This window comes from Glycine soja, chromosome 11, assembly GCF_004193775.1.
Source record: "Glycine soja cultivar W05 chromosome 11, ASM419377v2, whole genome shotgun sequence".
Lineage (NCBI taxonomy): Eukaryota > Viridiplantae > Streptophyta > Magnoliopsida > Fabales > Fabaceae > Glycine > Glycine soja.
In genome coordinates this window covers 41,840,798-41,862,884 of record NC_041012.1, presented here as the reverse complement: position 1 = coordinate 41,862,884, position 22,087 = coordinate 41,840,798, and the positions used below count along the sequence as shown (strand labels likewise).

Genomic DNA, 22,087 nt, shown 5'->3' with positions numbered 1-22,087 from the left:
TAATATTCTTTGAGATTAGAATATCATTGTCTTAAACAGGACATAATCCTCCCTCCATCTGGCGGTTGCAACCGTCAGTTTGGGCTCCTAAATAAACCAACAGACCTTGCAAGCCACTAAAGCCCAAAAGGCAGCTTAGATTCTTTTTCTAGTTTAGTGGTCTCAACTCTCAACAAACCCACTACACTACGCAAGCCATGTCATCCACAAGCACGCACCAAATTGGGTTGGACCCATATACCATTTGGTTATCGTCCATTGTGGCAGGTCTTATGCTCATAGCATGCAATAAAGACCAATATGTCTTTTCTATTACTTTATACTCTTGCACACTCGCACGACAACAATAACACCAATTGTAACGATTTTGCACTATTAGCCTAAAAAATTTAAAATAATACCACAACATTTGATTAGAAAATACCGTAACTGAGAGTAATCCCCTCTATCTTGTCACGCTGATGTTGATGTGTGAATGTAATTAAAATGTTTGAGATATCAAAATTCTGCTTTTTTTGTATTGCATGATTCTTCCAAAATACTAAGATGCTATCACTATAAATGTTACATGATATTTTTTATAAAGTAATGTATATATTTGTTTATTTATCTTTATAGATAATTTTTGGTTAATTTAAAATTATAGAATTTATCTTTATTAATGAAAACATATTCATAATTTTAAATCATATTTTTAATAAATAATCTAATTAATTGAAATTTCCAATATTTATAGATAGTTTTAAGTTAATTTAATATTATAGAAATACCTTTATACATATTGATAATAATTAATTTAATTTTTCAAAATTTTAAATATTTCTCCCAGACTTCTTTATTTTTTTATTAATATAAAGGTAAAGATATGGGTTTTTTTTTTTGCTTTGATTTATTTTTTAAAATATTTGATAATTTTTTAAATTTTTTTGCAAAAATAAAACATTATTTGATGAAATGATTTTGATATAATTTTAAAAGAATAATAGGGAAAATAATACATATTATACGTTATTTATGTATTTTTCGTTGTAAAAAAAAACTTCAAACATATGTACTAGGTTACGATTTTTTGTTTTGTAAAACTGATGATAACAAATTTATAAACAGAAAGCAAAATCCTCTAAAGTGAGAAGAGTACTAAAAATACATAAGTTCTTCCGCATAACTCTTGTTTTTATTTTCTTCTAGGGTTAGAAATTCCCGCTACGGTAAAATCAATACGTAGCACATTAATCGCAGTTGGCTATTTCGTGCATTCTTTAATTGATTCATCCAGACGCAAAACGACAGAGAAAAGAGTAGTACAGTGGTCAGATTTGACTCATGACCTGCTTTCACGAATTGCTAATGCTCTAGGGCCTAGTTGGGTGTAATGATTCTTGGTTTCTGGTGTATGAAGAAGAATGTAAATCTCACTCTCAGTGTTCATCACTTCTGAGCCACGAGAATAAACGCTACACAATCAACATCCCAGAATTGCGTGGAGCGACCTATCTTGCATCATATAAAGGATGGTTACTTCTCTTTTGCCACGGTTCGTTGTTCTTCTTTAGTTCCTTTTCCAGGGCAACAATAGAGCTTCCAAATTGTCCTTTTGCTGAAGCAACTACTGAGCATGTTCAAGAACTTTCATCTGCCCCAACTTCTCAAGATTGCATTGTTGTTGTGGTTAACCGCATTAGTGATTCTGAATTGGAATTGTTTAGGAATCGCCGTGGGGAGAACCAATGGGTTCGGTTTAAGTAGAGTAAGAGCAGCTTTGTTTCATGGAGGGGAGGAATTTCACTTTTTGGACGGGGATGATAAGTTGGTTACCTTTAGTGCTTCTAAAACCAAGCAATGCGAAGAATATCGTTTATCATCATATGATAAATCTGCCAAGGATGCATTTAAATTGCACTCTACCATAAGCAAAAACCATTTTCAATTGCAGGATAAGAAGAGAAAATTGGGATTATTATTAGAGGAGTTACGGGTTTTTTTCTACCAATTGGGACCCTCCCTTAAGGATTTATTGCTAAGGATTTGAATTTTTTTTTTATTCTCTTAGGCTTTCTTTGTTTTAGGGTACTGTCTACGTGTTACTGTCTACTATCAATTCTGTCGGTTATATGGATTAAAAAGTCTTGAGGACACATTAGTTGAACACTTCACACGGCCGTTAGTTATTAGTTAAAAGTGAGAGTGCCTAGCTACTTGGATTGGAGATTCAAAATGGATTTTTTGATTTTATATATGTTTCAATTTGTTTTAACTTCTTGTCACTTTTAATTTATTATTTTATCTTTATATTTCAAATTGAATTTTAATATTTTTTTTAAAAAAAAGTTATGAACAGTTAAAAATAATTTTATATCACAATATAAATATAATTGATTATAAATCTAAATACAATTATGCATATAATATTTATTAAGAATTTTATTTTTAATATAATTTATATAAAATAAACATTTTATCATGTACATTGCGCACAAGCTAAAATACTAATTTATGTTAAATAATATTTAAATTTAATTTAAAAATAAAGATGAACGAGTGACTTTCAAGCCTGGCCTGCCATTTTTTCAAAGAAAGTAGTTTTATGAGTTTTTCTTTAACAAACAAATTTTAAGGAATTTTTTTATTAAATTTTATTTATTTTTATCTATAATTTTTAATATCTTAAGTTTGAAGTAAAATTTTAACGTTTTTAAAATAAATTATTATTAATAATTATTAATTTTATCATCACAATATCAATATTTATCATGAATCTAAAGTATTCATTTGTTACAAATTTTAGTTATAATAATTTATAAATTTAGAATTATTTATTATAAAATAAACATCTTTTCCGTGTAACAGAATCTAAAATACTAGCTAATTTTTCTAGATGGAAAAAATTTGGTTTTTCTTTCCAAGCTATACCTTTTCTCTCATATTTTTTCTCAAATTACACATGATTTTAGAAAATTTCTCAATATACATCATTTTCATGTTACATTGGAAAGTAGGATTTGGTCATCAGGACTTTTGCACTTTTTTTTAAAATTAATTTGTATGTTTAAATTTTTATTTTAATTTAAATTATTAAAATAATACAAATATTATATTATATAAATATATTTTTAATTGATTTTAAAAATAATTTTTAATAAGAAAATAATATTATTAAATATAATTACTTATCTTGTATTATTTAATTTATATAAGACATTTTGTCGGTGAACATTTTTTTTAAATCTTAATTTTATCTAATAATATATTTGCTTTAATAAAAAAATTAAAACTTTTAATATTATTAAAATAATATTTTTTTAATTAAAAAATTTAAAATTTTTAATATTATTAAAATAATATTTTGTTATTAAAATATAACGGAAGATTTCTCAATATACATTATTTTCATTTTTCATGCTGCATTGGAAACCTCGACTTTCGTATGGACTGTTTTTTTAATTAATTGAACTTTTATAATAACTTAATATGTAATTTATTTTAAATTTTTTAGAAAATAAAATTTAAAAAAAATGCAAGGCAAATAAATTTCTCCAAACTTGATAAAATTTGAAAAAAGTGAGATTGAGTTGAACTTTTTTATCATTGCCTTTATAATTAAATTCGACCTCAAAATTGTCTTACTTTTTGTGGAGTAGAAAGAGGCAATACTTCTCTTTTCCGTTATCACACCTATATTATATGAATGTGTTTTATCTTGTTTTTCTTCAAACTATATTATAAATACTTTTTAGGATAATACTTACTTCATATAGTCTTTTATATAAGAAACAAATTGGGAGTATTTGATAATATGATTTTGAAAATAATTTTAAAAAGATAAAAAGGGAGAAAAAATACGTTATAAGTTATTTATTCATTTAACATTGTAAAAATAAAAATAAAAATCCATAGAAAAACAAGATAAAGTATTTGATAGTATGATTTTAAATATCACAATGTTATCTATGAAAAAGGATGAGATTGTGATATTCTCACAAAATATAAGTTATTACCTATCTTCTATTTTTATTTAATTTTTACGTAATAAATTTATTTTGAATTTTAAAAACTGGTTATAATATTTTTGGAATGTGATTGTTGTGAATAAAATATATATCATGTTGTGAAATAAATTCCCCTAATAATAATAATTAATTAAAAATAAAGGTTGAAGTTAAATAAATTTTAAAATTTGCTATATATTTGATTTTATCATAATTCTTAAAATTTTTTTTTAATCAACAATTGTATTATACTTTACTCTCTTAAAAATATATTTTTCTCTCATTTTCGACAATTGTATAGTTAAATATTAGTTTTTTGAAATATATCTAAATATCTTTAAATTGAAAATAAACTATTTAGTGAAAAAAAATATTATGGTTCAATTTTGTAGGATATTGTTAAGATTTTTTCAGAAAAATCTAAACAATATCCCCAGATGATAAAATCAGTAGAACTCTCTCCTCTAGAGATATAAAGAATCAAAAGCCAAATCCTACGATGAAAAAAATCCAATAACCAAAGCCGCAGCTTAGTATTTATATGAATCTGCGCAGGTGTGACCTCAAAGCTAGGTTGATTTAGCAAGATGACAAGGGACTGGTCAAATCTGCCTCGTGACCTTGTTTCACAAATTGTGAGTGGTCTAGGGCTTATTGACTTTCTCAGTTTCCGTGGTGTTTGCGAAGATTGGCGCGTGGCTTCTTCCACACTTTCCTCTGAAGTTAAAGAATCTCTTAGGTGTGATCCTTGGTTTCTCATCTATGAAGAAGAGGAAGATTCTCACTCTCAGTGTTCCCTTCTGAGCCCTGAGAATAAACGCTACACCATCAACATCCCAGAACTGCATGGAGCAGCATGCCTTGCATCATATAAAGGATGGTTACTTCTCTTTCGCCACGGTTCGTTGTTCTTCTTTAGTCCCTTTTCCAGGGCAACAATAGAGCTTCCAAATTGTCCTTTCGCTGAAGCAACTAATGAGCATGTTGCAGCGTTTTCATCTGCCCCCACTTCTAAAGATTGCATTGTTACTGTTGTCAACCGCATCAGTGATTCTGAGTTGGAACTCTTCTTCATTTGCAGAGGGGAGAGTGAATGGTCCACGCGCTGCTATGATGGCTATAAGCTTAGTACAATGACAACAGCTTTGTTTTGTGAAGGCAAGGAATTTCACTTTCTGGACGTGGATAATCGATTGGCTATCTTTGATTCTGAAACCAAAGAATGGAACAGGTACAACTATCGTATATGTCGTGAACGATCAAGGGATCAACCTGCATCATCGGTTAGAACATTGAGCTATGTGGTACGTAAAAACGTTTTTCAGGATAAGAATACCAGAAAAATGGGGTTATTAGAAGAAAATGATTCGATTTCTACATGCGGGACTGCAATTCCACACCCTAAAGGTGAATTTCATCGGATCGTGATTAAGAGTGAAAGCATTGAGGCAGCAGCAACTCAACCTGAAAGCCGTCATCTTAAAGGGGTATGGATCCAACCCATATATTTTTATGTTCCTCCTGGCCTAACATGGTAAGTTGTTAGGGTTTCACTTTTTATGTTTTTAGGGTTCTTATTTTGCTGACTCTTTCATGGGTTTGTTATTTATTTCAAACATGGGATTTTATTGATTGATCATCGGCTGTAGATCAAAACCATTTTATTTTAAGAAATTTTATTTTCTTCTTGTGCGCTTTCTTTATTTTTGTCTCGAGTGTGTGTCTATCGAACTCTTCACAGGATTATTGCAAAATGTTGGCTAAGTGAGAGTGCCTGCTGCTTGGATTGGAGATTCAAAAGATGATTTTAAACAAATGTTTGCTTTCTTAGTTTATGTTTAGGAATTAATTTTGAGTTGATATTTTTTATATTGAATAAAAAAATTATATTAAATCTAAATCATTTAATTTCAAAATCATTTTTTAACAAAAATCAATAATATAAAATTAATTTTAATTTAATTTTTTGAATGCACACCCAAACATGGAACAACATTACCGCTGCGGAATTGTTTTTGAACCTTAAAAATTCCTATTCTAGTTCTGTTCTTTGTCTATGATCATGCAAACACTCATGCCTGTGCTGCTAAACCCTTGTGCTAGTTATAATTTTGAAGACAAGTTTTCAAAAACAAGATGTCTATGTAATGTATCAATAACTACATTTATATATATATATATATATATATATATATTTTTTTTTTTTTTCCCAGAAAAAATTAAAAACCCACATTTGTATGACATGCACTGATCCAGATCGTCGTCTGACTCAAGATTTAATTCCCGTGTGCTAGCGCATACTCTGTATACAATGTTCAACAATTTTTTCAGGCTTAATTATGTTTTTACTTTTTAGTATCTCAAATAATTTGTATTTTATAGTCTTTTAAATTTGAAAAATATTTTTTTTTGGTCCCTCGCCTGAAATAAAAACTTGTATTTTTAAGTCTCTCAAATCTTGGCGGAAGAACTAAAAATAGCAAATATAAAACACAGTATACATTTAAGATCTAACAATAAAACTTCAAAATAACAAAATCAGATAGTCTTTTTTATCATTCAAATTATCACTAAGTTTAGAAACTGGCTAGTACTGGATGGAGAAATGGTTCTTAAACACCCATCAACCGGCCTGTTTAATACTCATGAAGGAAAGCGATAAAATAAAGAAGAATGTTTAGGGAAAAATAATAAATGTCAATAAAGTTTAATTTATAGAATAGTAAGATATAAATATCATTACTCGATCGTATGAAAGATACGAAATATCTTAAGAAAATGACACTAAAGCCCAATTTCTATACGAAATATCAAAATAATAGAAAAGTCTATTCCATTTTGTTTGATTTATTTCATGAAATTTGTTTACTATTTAGAATATTCAATCATAACCTTAAAAAGAAATGCTATGCTAAGTGATAGAAAATTAGAAACAAAGCCCAAGTTGGGACTTTTACATTTCTGCTCTGTTCTATTTTGTAGCCCAAACTAACAGCCACAGAATAAATTTTAAAAAATTGAAAAAATAAAGAGTAGTGGAGATGCAGGGGATCGAACCCTGTACCTCTCGCATGCAAAGCGAGCGCTCTACCATTTGAGCTACATCCCCATTTATAAGAATTATCAAGATAAAATAATTACAAAATTTATCCCCAACGTGAATATGAGAAAAGAACATGATCCTTTGTCCCTCATCCCTTTATGAAACTTGAAAACTAGTGAAACGGAGAGGTGAAGGGGAAAAAAAAAAGAGTAGAGTGGATAATGGCTTCGTTATCGCTTTGCATAGCCATGAGAGCACCCACTCCCTCAGCTTCTCTCATTCTCACTACCCCAAAACCATCTTCACTCTCTTTGAACCTTACCCGCACTTGCTCCAGCGCTCGCTCTCCGCTCCTCCATTGCTCCTTCCTCTCTTCTCCTTCCCATCTCTCTTCCCCTTCCTCCGTTTCAGGTATTTCTCGCCTTTATTTCCCATCTAGATATTTGTTTTTTTTCCACTTCCATTCGGTTCCTTCACTAATTATTATTTGGGTCGTTTTGAATTTCGATTTTCTGGGTGAATTTCCATTGTACCTTGTTTCCCATGGTTTTGTGTACTTTTTTTTTTTGGGAAGTGTTGATAGGGGTTGATGTTGCTAATGGGTTTTGAAAAAAAAATGTTTTTGTTGTTGGGATTAATTTAACTTGAACATGGGTACGTTTTGGAACGGAAGTTGTTCATGTGGGTTTTAAAAGAGATTTTTTTTTTTTTTTGTCAATTTGAGCCAAATAGGAGTTGATGCCACTACCGATAACTATGTAGCAAACTATCAACATTATTTTCACACTGGCCTTATATTGCTACTATTATTTGTAATAGTAACACTTTAAAATGCTTGCATTTTTCGCCTTTTGGTTTTCGGATTAAGTACAATTAGAGACGCCACTGGTGATGTCTGAATATGTAATTTAGTTGGAATAGATCCAATGAGCTTGCTTCCTGCTTCATGACTGAATTCCAGATTGAGGAGAACCACTTTATTTTTAATCCTACGATCCCTCAATTGTAAATTTTATGATGCTAAATTGTAGCAGCGATGCTTTTAATTGTTGTGATGAAAATTCTTATTCTTTCTGTAATGATTGTCATCTGGTATTAGTAGTACCTATTGCCATCCGTAACATGTTGATGTGACACAAACATAATTGATTCCTGAACTCTTATTGCTAGAAAGTAAAGGATTCTGGTAGGTTATGATGGAGAAAAGACTCAAATGGGATCCATAGCCTGTGTCAGTTAGGAATACCTCAATGCCAGACATAGGGAACTCAAGCCATACCTCATTCTTACATTAAAATTCAACATATTTTGCCAATGAAACTTTCTGGCAAATAACTGGGCAAAGAAAAGGAGAAATTGTGGGCAGAAGAAGGGAAGATACTAGCTATGATTTGTTTGGAGCATTTGTTTAATGTTGCATATAAGTATATGACCATAGCTGTTCTGTTGAATCTGACTAGCTAGCTGACTTCACCTAGTCGAATAAGGCTTTTGTTGTTGATTTGCTTAATCCACATGTTTAAGATAAAATTCTTGTTCAGATTTAGTTTGACTTGATCTCAACTGAATTTTCAATGTTAAGGCTTGTCACTTGGATTGGATTTGACATCTAATGTTGGGACCAGAAGAGGAAAAGGTTCTGGCCTAGTTGTGAGGGCAGGCAAGGCTGCTCTTTGTCTGACTAAGAGAAGCAGATCAAGAAAATCATTGGCACGCACTCATGGTTTCCGCAAAAGAATGAGCACACCAGGTGGAAGAGCTGTTTTAAGGCGACGACGTGCCAAAGGACGGAGAGTCCTATGCACCAAGACCCACCCAAATAGTGGGAAATAGTGGTGAAAAGGGCTTACATCTGTTCTATTTCAGTGGTTAAATTTAATGTATTGATTCATCCAAACTTGTCTGCATTTCAAGATTTTCATTTTCCCCCTAAAAGTGGTTTTTCACTTTTTTGTACCCTGTATTTGTAAAATGTTTACTATTTTGTAGCCTTACTTTTCGTCTCTGTCATCTATAATTCTTGCCAAGTTGCATCTACATTTGCTTCAAAGATGTTTACTACAAAACGAATCACAAATCAGACTTGATGGAATGTCAAACAAGATAATTGATTTTGCATGTAAATTACTTGTGCTATGTTAACAACTGGTATTTTTTCTTTGTATTTTGTTTTCAATAAAATTATTGAGGGTGCATTATGTAATTGAGTACATTCCGGTGCTGTTCTTTCTACCCAAATTTTAAACTGCTTGTTTGTTTGTTCTAACATATCTTTCATTTGGCTGCTGTGGTATATTACGTATTGTGCACAAAGTCAAATTGCCCACCTTAAATTAAATGGTGCATTACTGCATTGGACAAGATACTTTTAGTCTTTCAGCGTTGAGATTTCCTTTCTTTTCTTTTCTGCTGTGTTCCTTGAAGAGGATGCTTATCGGGAAAAAAAAAAAGAGACAGTAGTGCAGCAGTATTTTCGACGGAAAGTATAAGCCACATGATTTTTTTTTCTTTCTAGTTAATGTCTGTTTGCTTGATCGTAAAATATATTTGAAGGTACCAGTACAACTTTGTTATATTCAGTATCTAATGAAATCCAATTAGATCTTAGCTTTCAACAAGTGGTACAATGACACTGTTGAGTCTTGGGTAACATATTGTTGGTGTATGAGTATGTGACATTGATACTTGTATGATACATTTCTCTTTTAAGTTATGTGGGATGCATCTAGATGTGTACTTAGTGAGTATTTTCAAATTGTATTTTTTAAGTTTATTAATTGATGTGTTGAAGATATGATAGGACTACGATACAGCTTAGCACACATCATATTATTGTTTACTAAGATGAATTATAGGTTATGTTAATATATTAGATTTTATCTTAACATTAAATGACATTAAGTAAAAATTGTCTAACAAATATACAAGTTATACTTTAAGAATTAAGATAGAGGATATAAGATCTTTTAATACTTTCTTCACAAATGTCATTAGAACATTCGAATCTATCAGAATATGTGATTTAACCAGATGTAGTATGAATTATTTTTTACTTATAAGTTAGATCAAATTATAAGTGATATACCTCACTTTCTATTTATTATTATATTTTATAAACCTTTATTATTTACAATAAAGTACTTTAGACTCAACAAAATTTGTTTTTATGAATAAAATTCAAATTTTTTAATGATATCACTCAAGTTTTTATGATCAATGCCATGATAGCTACCTGAATTTCTTAGAAAGAATAACTCAGTTTTGTATAAGGAATAATGAAATAACTAATTGATCATGAATTGGAACTGAAGAAAAAATGAGTATAATTTCTTCATTTTTTGCTTGTGATATTAACTTCTTCATTCTTTATATATAAAAAAATCCCTTCTTCATTCTTTATTATGGAGTAGCATATGGCGTAAAAAAAAGTGTGGAGTAGTATACTGATAAAAAAAAAAGTATGGAGTAGTATTTATAAAGATTAATCATCTATGAGGCGTTGGAAATTTCTACTTAGTATAGTGTCTTGATTTTTTAACATTAACTCCATGCATGCATTTTACATAAATTAACGTTAAACCCGTATTTCTATGTAAAAAGATAGTTTGAAGTGCTAAAATACTTCCTCTAAAAAAACAGTGCTTAAAGGATGTTACTGTATTTAATTTAAGGATAAATGAACAATTTTATTTGAATGTGTTATGAAGTGATAAATTGATTCTAAAAAGATGAAAATTATAAATTTAATCTTGTAATAATAATAAGAAAAACAATTATTTTACTTTTAAAATTTGAAGTAATTGAAATGTGATTAAATATATACGAATGTAATTATATGCGTAAATTTTTAATTGAAATTTCTCTATTTTTTTATAGTATATATAAAAAGATAAGATATATATATATATACCTCCGCACATTTTTAGATGTTTAACATTTATTTTCTATATCGAAACAATCGACGTTTTAAAATAAGTCCAATTCCTTTATTTTCTAATTATATTCCTATTTGATAATCAATATTGACTTTTACTTCCTCCAATTTTGTTTAAGACCAAAATTAAAAATTATGCTTAGTTCTTTTTATATATAAAACCTAATCGATAATGTTTTATGCATTAATATTTTTTTAAAACAAAATACTCTTAAATATGAGTTATTTGTCTGCGTTCAATAAATAGTAAATAGAACATATTAATGTCTTAGGTTCTTAAGTTCTTTGAAGGTATAACTTTGTCTAGTTTAAAAAGCATTTTGAAAACCTTACTTTTACTATTAGCCAATAAAAATTAAAACAGGAAATATATTAATGATGAGAGATATTAAAGAAATTAAATTAATAATAATATTTTAAAAAAATTACGTTTTATTAATATTAGGATAATTTTGATTAAAAAAATAATTTAAGAAATTTAATTTTATTAATTAAATTAGCTATTTTTTTAATGATGATGAATTAATTAATTGAGTCTCTAGAAGTCAATAATTTAATGGAGTACTATATTATTAAGTTATTAAAATAAAATTATATATATTGACCTGTATATATATAGAAGAAAACTGTTTTTGTGTTTTCTGGTCAACCTTAAACAAGCAGTAGACATCGGTGTGCAGGGGCGGATCCAGTGAGGAAACTTAGGGGGTCAAATATAATTTAGATAAATGTATATTAAAAAAAATTCAAATTAATTACTTTTTATATAAAAAATTCCAATAAATTATGTTCCAAATATTTATTTAAGTAAGTTTGGATAAATGGATGATATAATTGAACATTTAATGTACTTTTTAAAAGTTTATACAATGCTGTTTAAAGTCATAAATTAATTTGAAGATAGATTCATACACTCAAAACTAGAAGTAGATTAAAGACTAATAAATAATGTCAAGAATGAAATTGAGACGAGTGAAACAAAATAATAATAATAATAAATGATAAGTATCGGTATGTCTAAAAAATTGAAGTTATTTCTTATGTAGTATTTATAAACTTATCTTATAGATAAAGGTTAATATTAAATGGTAGTATCATTTAAATTCTCAAATTAATTATAGACGGAGTTGAGAACGACTTCCCAGAGGAGCGCATAGTTGGCGACGAAGCACATCATGAGCAGCGCGGCGAGGGGGACGGCGTTGTTGACCGTGCCGATTTTTGGGAGTGCACAAATCCAATTTCTGAACACTTAGGCTAAGTTTGATTACTATTTTTCAAAAAAATAAAAACTGTTTTTTAACATTAAAAAAATCAAAAACTTGTTTGGTGAATAAAAAATGTAAATGGTTTGAGATTTGATAATGCAGATGAATGCATTCTTAGTTCCTCACTCCATTAGTGATGCCAGACAAGCTGTGCCCGTAGTAATACTATTGGCCTATCTCAAAGAAATATCTTTTAGATGTTTCAGTTTTCTACAAGAAAAGGATATTATGGGGAAAAAAAATACGAAAAGGGAAGTCTACCTAGCAATGAGGAGAGGTGAATATAGCAATTGTCTATCATTTTCATGCATGTTTGAAATATATTTTTATAAAATTAAAATTTTAAATTGAGACAAACATAATTAATTGTTTAAGTTCTGCCAAAATGTAAAAAGGGTGAGAGTATTTAAATAGAGAATATGTGTGTGTGTGTATATATATATATATATATATATATATATATATATATATATATATATATATATATATATATATATATATATATGATGTTTAAAATATTCATAAATTTCTTTGAGAAATTGGTGTTCAAAATTTTAAAAAGTATTTAACTTATGTTAAATTTAAATATTTTTGTAAATTTAAAATATGAAATGATAAAACAATTCAATTAATTATATTGTAAATAAAAAATTAGTTTTATAATATTTATAGATTATAAAATACATTTAAAAAAATTGAAGAAGTAAAATTAATTAAATTAGATGCAAAGGTTGAAATCAAATATTAATTAAAATAAATTATTATTTGAATTTTGAATAGATAATTTATATTTCATTAGTACCAATATAATGAGTTGTTACAGGTGTTTAATTAATATTATTTTTGTCTCTTGAGAAGAAAAAGTACTAAGTTTGCATAATAGGAGTAGTTTTATTAAATATTATTTAATTATATAGATTTTGCAAAAGTAATATACTCATTGAAATGACCTTTGTATAGTTTTTTTTTTTTTACTTCAAATAAGTATTTAATATATAAAACACTTCAGTGATTCCAATTTTAAATAAGAATTTGTTTAGGGAAAAAAAAAGAAAAATCTATAGAAAATATTCATTATAGGTAATATATATATTATTTTTTATCAGTGATCGTTAAAGTATATTATTATGAACTGTGAACATGTTTGACTCTTTCCATCCTGCCTATGCAAAAGGCGAAACGGGTTTTAAGTCGATAATGTATTTATTGGATGTAGACATGTATTTATTGATAATGAATAGTTATAATAGCAAATCCCATGTATTTATTGGATGCAGACATGCATAGAAGTCGATCATGTTTTCAAGTCAAACTTAAAGAAACAATAGACATCGGTTTAAGAGGGAAAGTCATATATCCTTAATCACACGTATATACCAACTTTTCTTATAAATTCATGAAAAAATTTAGTGACATAAAATTGATGAGTAACATTTAATCTTGAATCCTTAAGAAAACATTTAGTTAGTCATACATAATGAATCTAATTTCTTTATAAAGTTAATGTAATTAAACTTTCACGAATCAGAAATTATTGTTAATAACTTTAAAAATAATATTTCATACACGAGAGTTGATAATTTAATGAGTATAAAAACTTTTTAGACCGTTAATGTATTGACTTATTCTTGGATGAACTTTAGGTTTTCTAGTGTATCGATATATATTTTTTTATAACGCCAAATCGGAGCTAACGTAAAGGAAAATTAGTAGAAAAACACTACAAGAACTCAGAAAAGAGAACCGTAAACAAACTGAAGCTCTATAATGGAACAGCAAAAATTAAAGAACGAGATATTTATATACAACAGAAACTAGATTATTTTGTTCTCAATATTCTCAACAATACAACAGCTCTGACATGTCTTTGTTTATCGTCAACTAGATCAAAACCCAACAAACAAAAAATATTTTTCACAAAAATATTATCGCATTCAGAGTACTCGAGCGTTATCACCAGTCGCTGTATTCTGATGGTAGTAAATAAACAGGAACACCAGGTAGGGGGGAATTTGAACTTGCCATATAAGATTTCGCATAAACATGTCAATTCACCTACAATTCTCAATTCATTGTCAGTATAAAAAATTGGACAACAGGCGTTGAAAAAGTTGTTGATAAAGGAAAAATAAAATAAATCATACCTTGTATCTTGTGAAATACAGACAGCAACAGTAAGATTCAGAGTCAAATGATGGTAATTTCACTGGCTCTTCTCGTTAATCATTAACGTCTGGTATCAATTAAGCCATTAACTTGCGACTTCATGTATCTGTCTATTAAGTCAACTAGAGATCTTATCAGTGACCTCGGGTCATAAATTATACCTACTTTAGGATCTCTTAGGGAGTCAACAACTATCTGCAAATTTAAGAATAGTAAGATGGTCATAAACAAAGTAAAATACATCATAAAAATTACCATGGATCCTGTACGAAAATAAGAATACTCATATCCATCATGAATATGATCCCGTGTTAAATCACTAATCTGTAACAGTATTAAAGATATGATTAAGGTCTGCGTACCGAATGACTACTATAATTTTCAGGTATGTGAACTGTGAGCACATAAACAAAAGCAATTGCTTAAAGTTGGCACGGGTTAAATCACTGGATTGACTGTTTAAAGAAGTTTTACATTAAGAGTAAATCAAAATTAATTCTTAGACAGCATGCCAGATCCATTCATCATTCATGAACTTGTCCACACTCCACTGTAAAATTCAAAAGAAACAATCTTGGAATATATCTCCTTGTGCTAAACAAAAGAGATTCTATCCATTCAATAATTTGTTAATGAACAGATTTGAAAAACATACCACGTCAAATATTCCTTGGGCAGCCAGACAGTCCACATCAACTGGAATTTCACCATTTCTTGGTACCAAAAGGGTATTTATATAGTGACTTGGCTGCATCAAATATAAACAGCACATAAATTACTTTCATTACGCTATTCATTGTGTCCTGTGTTTTTTGGTTTTCATTTATTATGATGATTGTATCTAAAGTTGATGAAACATGTTAATTTTTACATACTGAGTATTTCATGTTGTATCAAAGGAAAATATTTACATAACACTAATGAAACAGTTAAGGTAGTATTTTTCTTGGGATTACATGTGTGACAAAAATGGCTACTTTTTTTTATGAGGTTTCTTAGAAAACCTGCTAGGAACCAAGAATTGAAATGAGGAAGAAAAGAAAGGATTTTATTGGCTAGTAAGAAAACAGAAAGTAGGGAACAAAAACTCTCCACCAAGGGTTTCTGCTTCAGAAAGGATTTCTCCTTTCACAAAGAGCTAATACTCAATTTACAATGATACCAAATCTGCTTCTCTCCTATCATTCTTCCTCTATTTATATCTAATAAACCCCTCTAACTAAGTAACTAACTCATTAATAGTCCAACTATCTTAACTAACTCTCCCTTCTCCGTATATCCTAACAAAACCCAATAGTAAAAAGAATTCACAGAAAAATAAAAATAGAGGTCACACACTGCACTTCACTTCATACAACTAATTCTGCCGAGGAAAAGAATATAATTTGTCCTTTTTAAAAAAATGTGATTTTCAATTAGCTTTGGCACTAAGGAAATAAGTAATTTGTAGAGATACCAAAAATAAATAATATATTAATCAAAGAATGTGTAAACTCTGCATTGATGGGATATTTGCAGCTGAAAAGAGGGGGAAAGTGAAATTTATCCAATAGATCAATCAATCATTTTTAGATTTTAACCGTGTACTGCTTTCAACAGGATAAAAAGTGGGCATTGAAACTATATAATCTGATCTCTCTTTAAAGAGTCATGTGAATCAAATACTTTATTTTGAACAAGAATTGATAGAATAATTTTTCGTATGACACTAAGCAGTTTCAATAGAGAATAAATTATCACTCACGGGATTCTGTAAGCGATTGTTAGGCTCTCCATATGTTCGATTTAGAGCATCCGTAATGGCAGTTACAAAACAAGAAGCTGAAAACCCATTAGTTTCCCGGTCCCGTGTTCCATTTAGCACAAGTACCTGCCATTTTTTCAATCAAATTAGCAATAATCGAGCTGAAAAAGTATGGCTTTAAATGTTTGAGAGATTGCCAAATCTAATCCAACATGACACCACTGAAATAACTGAGAGAACATTCTGAACCTCATGCATGGAATAGCTCAGCAAAACTTTGCAATTATGCAAGAATTAATTTCCACTTAATAACACTAAGCTTCACATATCTAGAAACATGCTTACAAATTGAATAATAAAGGCATGTGACTTGATGGCAGCATCCAAAGTCACTACATGTATGAGATTAGAAAGCAAGGGACTATGGGAACAGAGATTTTTGTGCCCATATTAAAAGATATCAGCTTATGGTCCATTTTCCCTCAGTGTGAAGCAGTCAAGCCAAGTTGTACAACTTTAAAACTATTTCTTCCGCAACAAACAAGTAATCTTGTCAAGTCTATATTCTCTATTTTGAGGGTAGAAGATTTCTATTACATGTTCAGCAAATAACCAAAGACAATGCAAAAAGTAACATGACAAGGAAATACCTTGAGGCAGGACTTTGAAGAAATAATCTCCCCAATTCCCAGTAACACCTAGAATAATTTTTAAGTCAGTAAACATTTAATGGGAGAACCAAATTGTCGCAAGGAATAAAAGCTAGAAGTTGTTCCAACAAATTAGATAATTAAGTAAAAATGGCACGATAAATACTGGAGTTGAACAATCATGTTTTCCACATTTTAGACACAATCTCAATGCATTCACAATACCAACAGCATAGAGGGCCAAGCATCTAAACCTCAACTGCTAAAATGTTTGTTTAAGCTTCTTTTTTATTTATTTAAAAAAACACTTCTTTTAATAAAATAAGTAGTTTTATGCTTTTTTGATGTGTTTGTCTAAACTGTTTTAAAAAAACAAAATTTTTCTGCTTTTTTTTTTAGAAGCAACTCCTGTCTACTTAAAAAAATCATTTTTGTCAGATTTTTTTTAAAGTTTAAACAAACTGTCCCATAATCATCAAAGGTGTCAATTCCAAGGGTCAATTCTACCATGTGAGATCACAAACATCAACAAAACTAATTGTCAGTATCTTTACCAGTGAGGGGCAGATTGAAGTAAAAAGGGAGCCCATGCCATACACAATGCAGTCTACATTATTTAACTGCTCTAATACAGCCGCATTAGCTGAGGGAAAGACCTATTCAAAGAAGAGAAAAAGAAGTTCCAATTATAAATTGTTTTTAAGTTTGCAACTATATAGCCAAAATCATATTAAGATTTCCTACAGTAAGATAAGCAAGTTTAAAAGTTACTGAGTATTGATATTTTCATCACAGAAGCAAACAAATAAAAACAGCACCGACCTTCAAAATATAAGATGTTGCTTACTACCCTTGCAGAATTAGCTGTATTTAGCTCCATGATATAAGCCATCAGGCCATTGGCCTGGTGGTCACCCACTTGGTAACAAGTGTTTCCCCCTCCCCACAGTTCAAGTTTTCTGGCGCAAACAAGGAGAGTTTCTAGTCGTGTGTATCATTACAATAAGAATGGCTGTATGTATCATTACAATAAGAATGGCTCTCCTCCACATCAGGTTCTCTAATTGACATTCAACTAGAATGAAGGTTTCTAGTTTATTGATATTTTGTTATTTGTGTTTACTGTTTCTTTTCTGTCAACAGCATGTCTTATCCTCCATCTCATATGACTTCTTTATTCTAACATTAACAAAAGAAAAAACACATTTTTTAAAATCTAATATCATGTTAAATACTTTAAAGAAAGACAGAATACATATCCATGCCAATTATTGGATAACTTTCCCTAGTTTCTTTCTACAAAATTTTCATTTACAACAAAAATAATTAAATAAATGCCTTCTCTGGTGGCATCTTCCATATAATGCATTTCTTCTACCTATTGTTGATGGCAATGCATAACATGATGTGAGAGACATATACAGCAAATGTCCTTCAACAAAATGGTGAAAAAGTAGGCCCAACAAGACACAGTACTTACCTCATGGAGCAAATTTTTTCCCTCGCTAGACATGTAGAACACCCGTTTTATTTTCGAAGGAAGTGCTGGAGCTGAAAAGCTTTCCTACCCATGAAAATATAAAATTTTAACACCAGAAATACAATATATAGAGAAAATGTATCTAGTGCGAGGGCCTTTTTATGTGAGAGTAAGAAAAGTAAATCTGGACCAAAGATCTTATCATGAAAGGTTAAATGTTAAACTGCAAGCCATGGAAGTTTTTTAAAAAAATTCATGACTTTTTGAAAAATGTATAATTGCATAGCCTAGATTTACTTCTGTCATTTGTAAAAAATGGCTTTCACACACACACACACACACACACACACAAGAACCAGCCCAGCAGCACTGTAAAATCTCAATCAAGTGAATGAACAAATTACATAGACTTTACTTCCACTTGATTGGACTTACCAATCACTATTATGTAATTACTAACTAGGTGTGTGTATGAGAAAATAATTTCTATATTCTACTTTATTATCAATATCCATCATTACTTTGGAAGGTAAAATTCCCTCAAAAAAGAACAGGCAAAATCAAAGGAATAAACTAATCATTTCTATTTTTCAATTTAAAATCAATATCCACCATTACTTTGGAAGGTAAATTCCCTCACCCGATTTTATAAAAGAACAGGCAAAATCAAAGGAATACACTAATTCTGAAAATCTATCGTTTCTAAATTTTTCCAAGAGCTCATCTATTTCAAACTCAATTAGCTCCCAACATCAGCTTAAACTCCAGGTCATTAATAACCCAAAAATATCATTACTAAATTACGATGACTATTGGATCCCCTTGAAGAACAAGTGCTCATTTCCTTTCATTAAGAGACTTGAAAGAACATGCAAGCTTTCATCTCAGGCAAGTTCCCTTCACATCCTTGGAGATTTAAACAAATTATCATTGGAGTAGACATAATGTACAAAAAAAATACACTGGCATACCTTCTTAATAAGCTCCATTGTTCCACTGGTTGGATGAGAAATTTCATTTTGTCCCCGTATTATAGTTCCATCCTATGTGGATGTAAGAGAATAAAAATATATTGCAATAACTATTAAAATAACAGATCAAACATTTTTGTGAATTCTTATATCATTTTTTTTATAGTTATTATATCATGTTCTTTTGACAAGAACAGATAAATTTTCCCTCAGAATAGTGATAAGCTGATAAACCATAGTTGTACAGTTAAATAGATTTATAGCATACCCACAATTCACACCCTAAAGTAAGTCTGTCATTGGTTGAAATCACAGGTAGAACCAGGCTTTCAGGGGGAATATCTGAAACCCGTGAAAATAAAAATATGGCAGCATCCAAGGACTGAAAAAATATGCGTGCTCCTGCAAAAAAGAAATTCCCAATGCTGCATAGTTTATAAAAGTCAGTTACAATGTTTTAATGTCTCACACCAAAAGGTCAACCAGCTGGAAAGGATAATTATTATGTGTAATTTGGACATGAAACCAGCTTGGAAAAAACCAATTTATCTCCAAGTAATAAATTATGCTTTCACCATTCACTAATGCCCGATAGAACCTTGGGAGAACCACACCACAAAAGCTAGCTGTTGTAGTTAGAGAGCCCGAGGCCTTATAAATGCCTCACTAGAATCTCATACTACCAATGTGGGACTCAAGGCCCATACCTTGCAATTGGATCTTAACAAGTTCACAACTCAACCCACTGGCAATTGCCACATTCCAAAATCTAGAACTTTAAATTCTCTCCACTGATGAAAGTAGAAAGAAACAACAAAAGAGTTAAGGGGCACCATGCCTAATCTGTTTTTTTTTTGTTGTTGAATACCATATGCCCTCTCTGCTTCTAATGCAATGGGAAGCCACTTTTCTCATTATAGCATGATGAATATAATCAATAAAAACAAGCTTATTTAGGGGGAGAAATAACTATGGCAAAAAAAAACACAGCAAGCATGTTACTGAATTAGAAATAAGGGACCTGCCGTTGCTGAAACAAAATGATTCTTCGGCCCGGCAGAGAATCTGTAAAAGGACCAAAAAGAAAGCACAAATTTAATGACAAATTATAAAAAAAATGCCAAAAAGATTGAAAAAAAACTTGATCAAAAGCAACTAAGCAACTAAGCAATTATCCAAAACAAACCTTTCCATTGCTATTTTGGCCCTCCTACCCTCCCGGATTTCTTATGTTATGTGAATTGGGGAAGGTTATTTTAAGGTAAAAAATAAAAGAGGTATCGGGTGGAATTTTGCTAAACCTCAAAGGAAATGAATGCAGTTTACCCCCCCAAAAAAAAGATCATTGGGAAGATATGCAATAAAAAATAAGAGAGCGAGATCCTTTAAGAGGCAACCAAGAAATATTCAGAAATAGCCCCAGTTTGTTTGTAGAAGTCACCTGACTCTGGAAATAAACCAGAAAAGCTCGAATAGTCTCCCTGTAGGGTTTTGACACACCTTTCCATAAAAAGTGATCACCTTCCACAATAGAGTACCTATAAGTCACAAGGAATGAAGTAATACTTTAAAAAAAAAGATGCACACAAAATATAACACATAATGACCTTTACAAAATAACTTCTTTTCAGAGTTCCAAACACTCAAATACATGGGTTCTGATATTCAAACACTCACTTTATCTTTCATGATTCCATCTCCTTTTCCACCACATTTTTTTTTCCTATTTCTCTCTCCATTTCTTATAATATCACCTATCACATATTTCACTTTCACTCTTTTTTTTTCCTACCTCTTTTTTCCCTACACCTATCCCCACCCAAAATTAGGGTGGAGACTGGGACAATTCAACAATTTTACTAAATATATTACAAAAATAAGGGTCAGAGAGTATAGGAGAATGTTATGATTCCAAAAAAATTGAAGAGGCCATGACTCCTGGCCTCCCACATTAGGTAACAAATTACCGCTCCTAAATGCCACAACTTGGCTATTAGCGCACTATTAACTCAAAATGCCTAGCCCAACACAGTAACACTTAAAGCAAGTAACATGAAGAAAGGGGACCAAGCCAAAATATCCATAATTCAACCAGAAAGTATGAGGCATTGGGCAAGCAACAACAATAATTAAGAATGTGGTACCAACCATTCTGATTTAGCTTGCAGTGGATCAAGTGGTAGACGATGCCCAAGCAAATTCCGAACTGCGAGAGCCTCAACGGTACTCTGATCAGACAACCTCAGGCACCTGGAACGTATGTCTCCAACAGCAGGACCACCTGCAACGCACGCACGCACCCAATCAATCAAAATCCCTAATTCCTCGCCCCCGAAATTTGGTTCCACAAAAATTCCCAAATGTAGAAACACTAGTAATCATAATTATTAATTTAACATAACGCAGTACCGAGAACACGAACAATCTCAGCAGTGCTTCCTCCATCGTCGGAAACGGGGAGAACGTGAGCGACGCGGGTGGTGAAATTCTTGAGCTCCTCGACGACGCCGTTGAAGGCGGTCCCACCGGAAAAGACGAGCAGAGCGGGCTGAGGGTGAGGGTGAGGAGGGTTAGGGTTTGAATAACAGCGGCGATGGTGATGGTGGTGCTGCTGCGACGGAGAGGTAGCCATTGAAGACGAGGAAGAAGAAAACGATGATGAGAGGATTCTGGTACAAGTTGGGAAGGAGAGGGGAAGGGTATTACAGAAGGTGGGACCCAACCATGTGTCCACCATGCTCGCGAAACTTGTGTTGTGTACGCTAAATTACTTTTGTGACTTTGCAGCGTCGTACTCCACTATGTGCCACCTTCAAATTAGGTATAATGTAAAATGACATAAGTA

At 30.7% G+C, this 22,087-nt stretch overlaps 3 protein-coding genes and 1 non-coding gene across 4 annotated transcripts; 2 read left to right on the top strand and 2 right to left on the bottom strand.

The window, feature by feature from the left end:
* The first annotated feature begins 4,573 nt into the window (after positions 1–4,573).
* LOC114373306 (F-box protein At3g56470-like) lies at positions 4,574–5,524 on the top strand. The gene has a single exon (XM_028330797.1). It carries the CDS (start codon positions 4,574–4,576, stop codon positions 5,522–5,524), a length of 951 nt encoding a protein of 316 aa, XP_028186598.1.
* Positions 5,525–7,022: 1,498 nt separating this feature from the next.
* On the bottom strand, positions 7,023–7,095 carry TRNAA-UGC. Its single transcript has one exon. It is a non-coding gene; the product is annotated as a tRNA-Ala (tRNA).
* Positions 7,096–7,188: 93 nt separating this feature from the next.
* Positions 7,189–9,193, top strand: LOC114373133 (50S ribosomal protein L34, chloroplastic-like). Its single transcript, XM_028330671.1, has 2 exons — positions 7,189–7,440; positions 8,612–9,193. The coding sequence occupies exons 1-2, from the start codon at positions 7,251–7,253 to the stop codon at positions 8,860–8,862; spliced, it is 441 nt and encodes a 146-aa protein (XP_028186472.1). The 5' UTR covers positions 7,189–7,250; the 3' UTR covers positions 8,863–9,193.
* Positions 9,194–13,996: 4,803 nt separating this feature from the next.
* Positions 13,997–22,037, bottom strand: LOC114376360 (uncharacterized protein YNL011C). The gene is made up of 13 exons (XM_028334453.1): positions 21,652–22,037; positions 21,391–21,523; positions 20,684–20,780; positions 20,264–20,307; positions 19,511–19,667; positions 19,243–19,314; positions 18,272–18,355; positions 17,346–17,447; positions 16,792–16,839; positions 16,142–16,267; positions 15,053–15,145; positions 14,376–14,592; positions 13,997–14,286 (listed from the first exon to the last, which is right to left on the bottom strand). Exons 1-12 carry the CDS (start codon positions 21,977–21,979, stop codon positions 14,458–14,460), a joined length of 1,419 nt encoding a protein of 472 aa, XP_028190254.1. The 5' UTR covers positions 21,980–22,037; the 3' UTR covers positions 13,997–14,286; positions 14,376–14,457.
* Between the last annotated feature and the right edge of the window lie 50 nt (positions 22,038–22,087).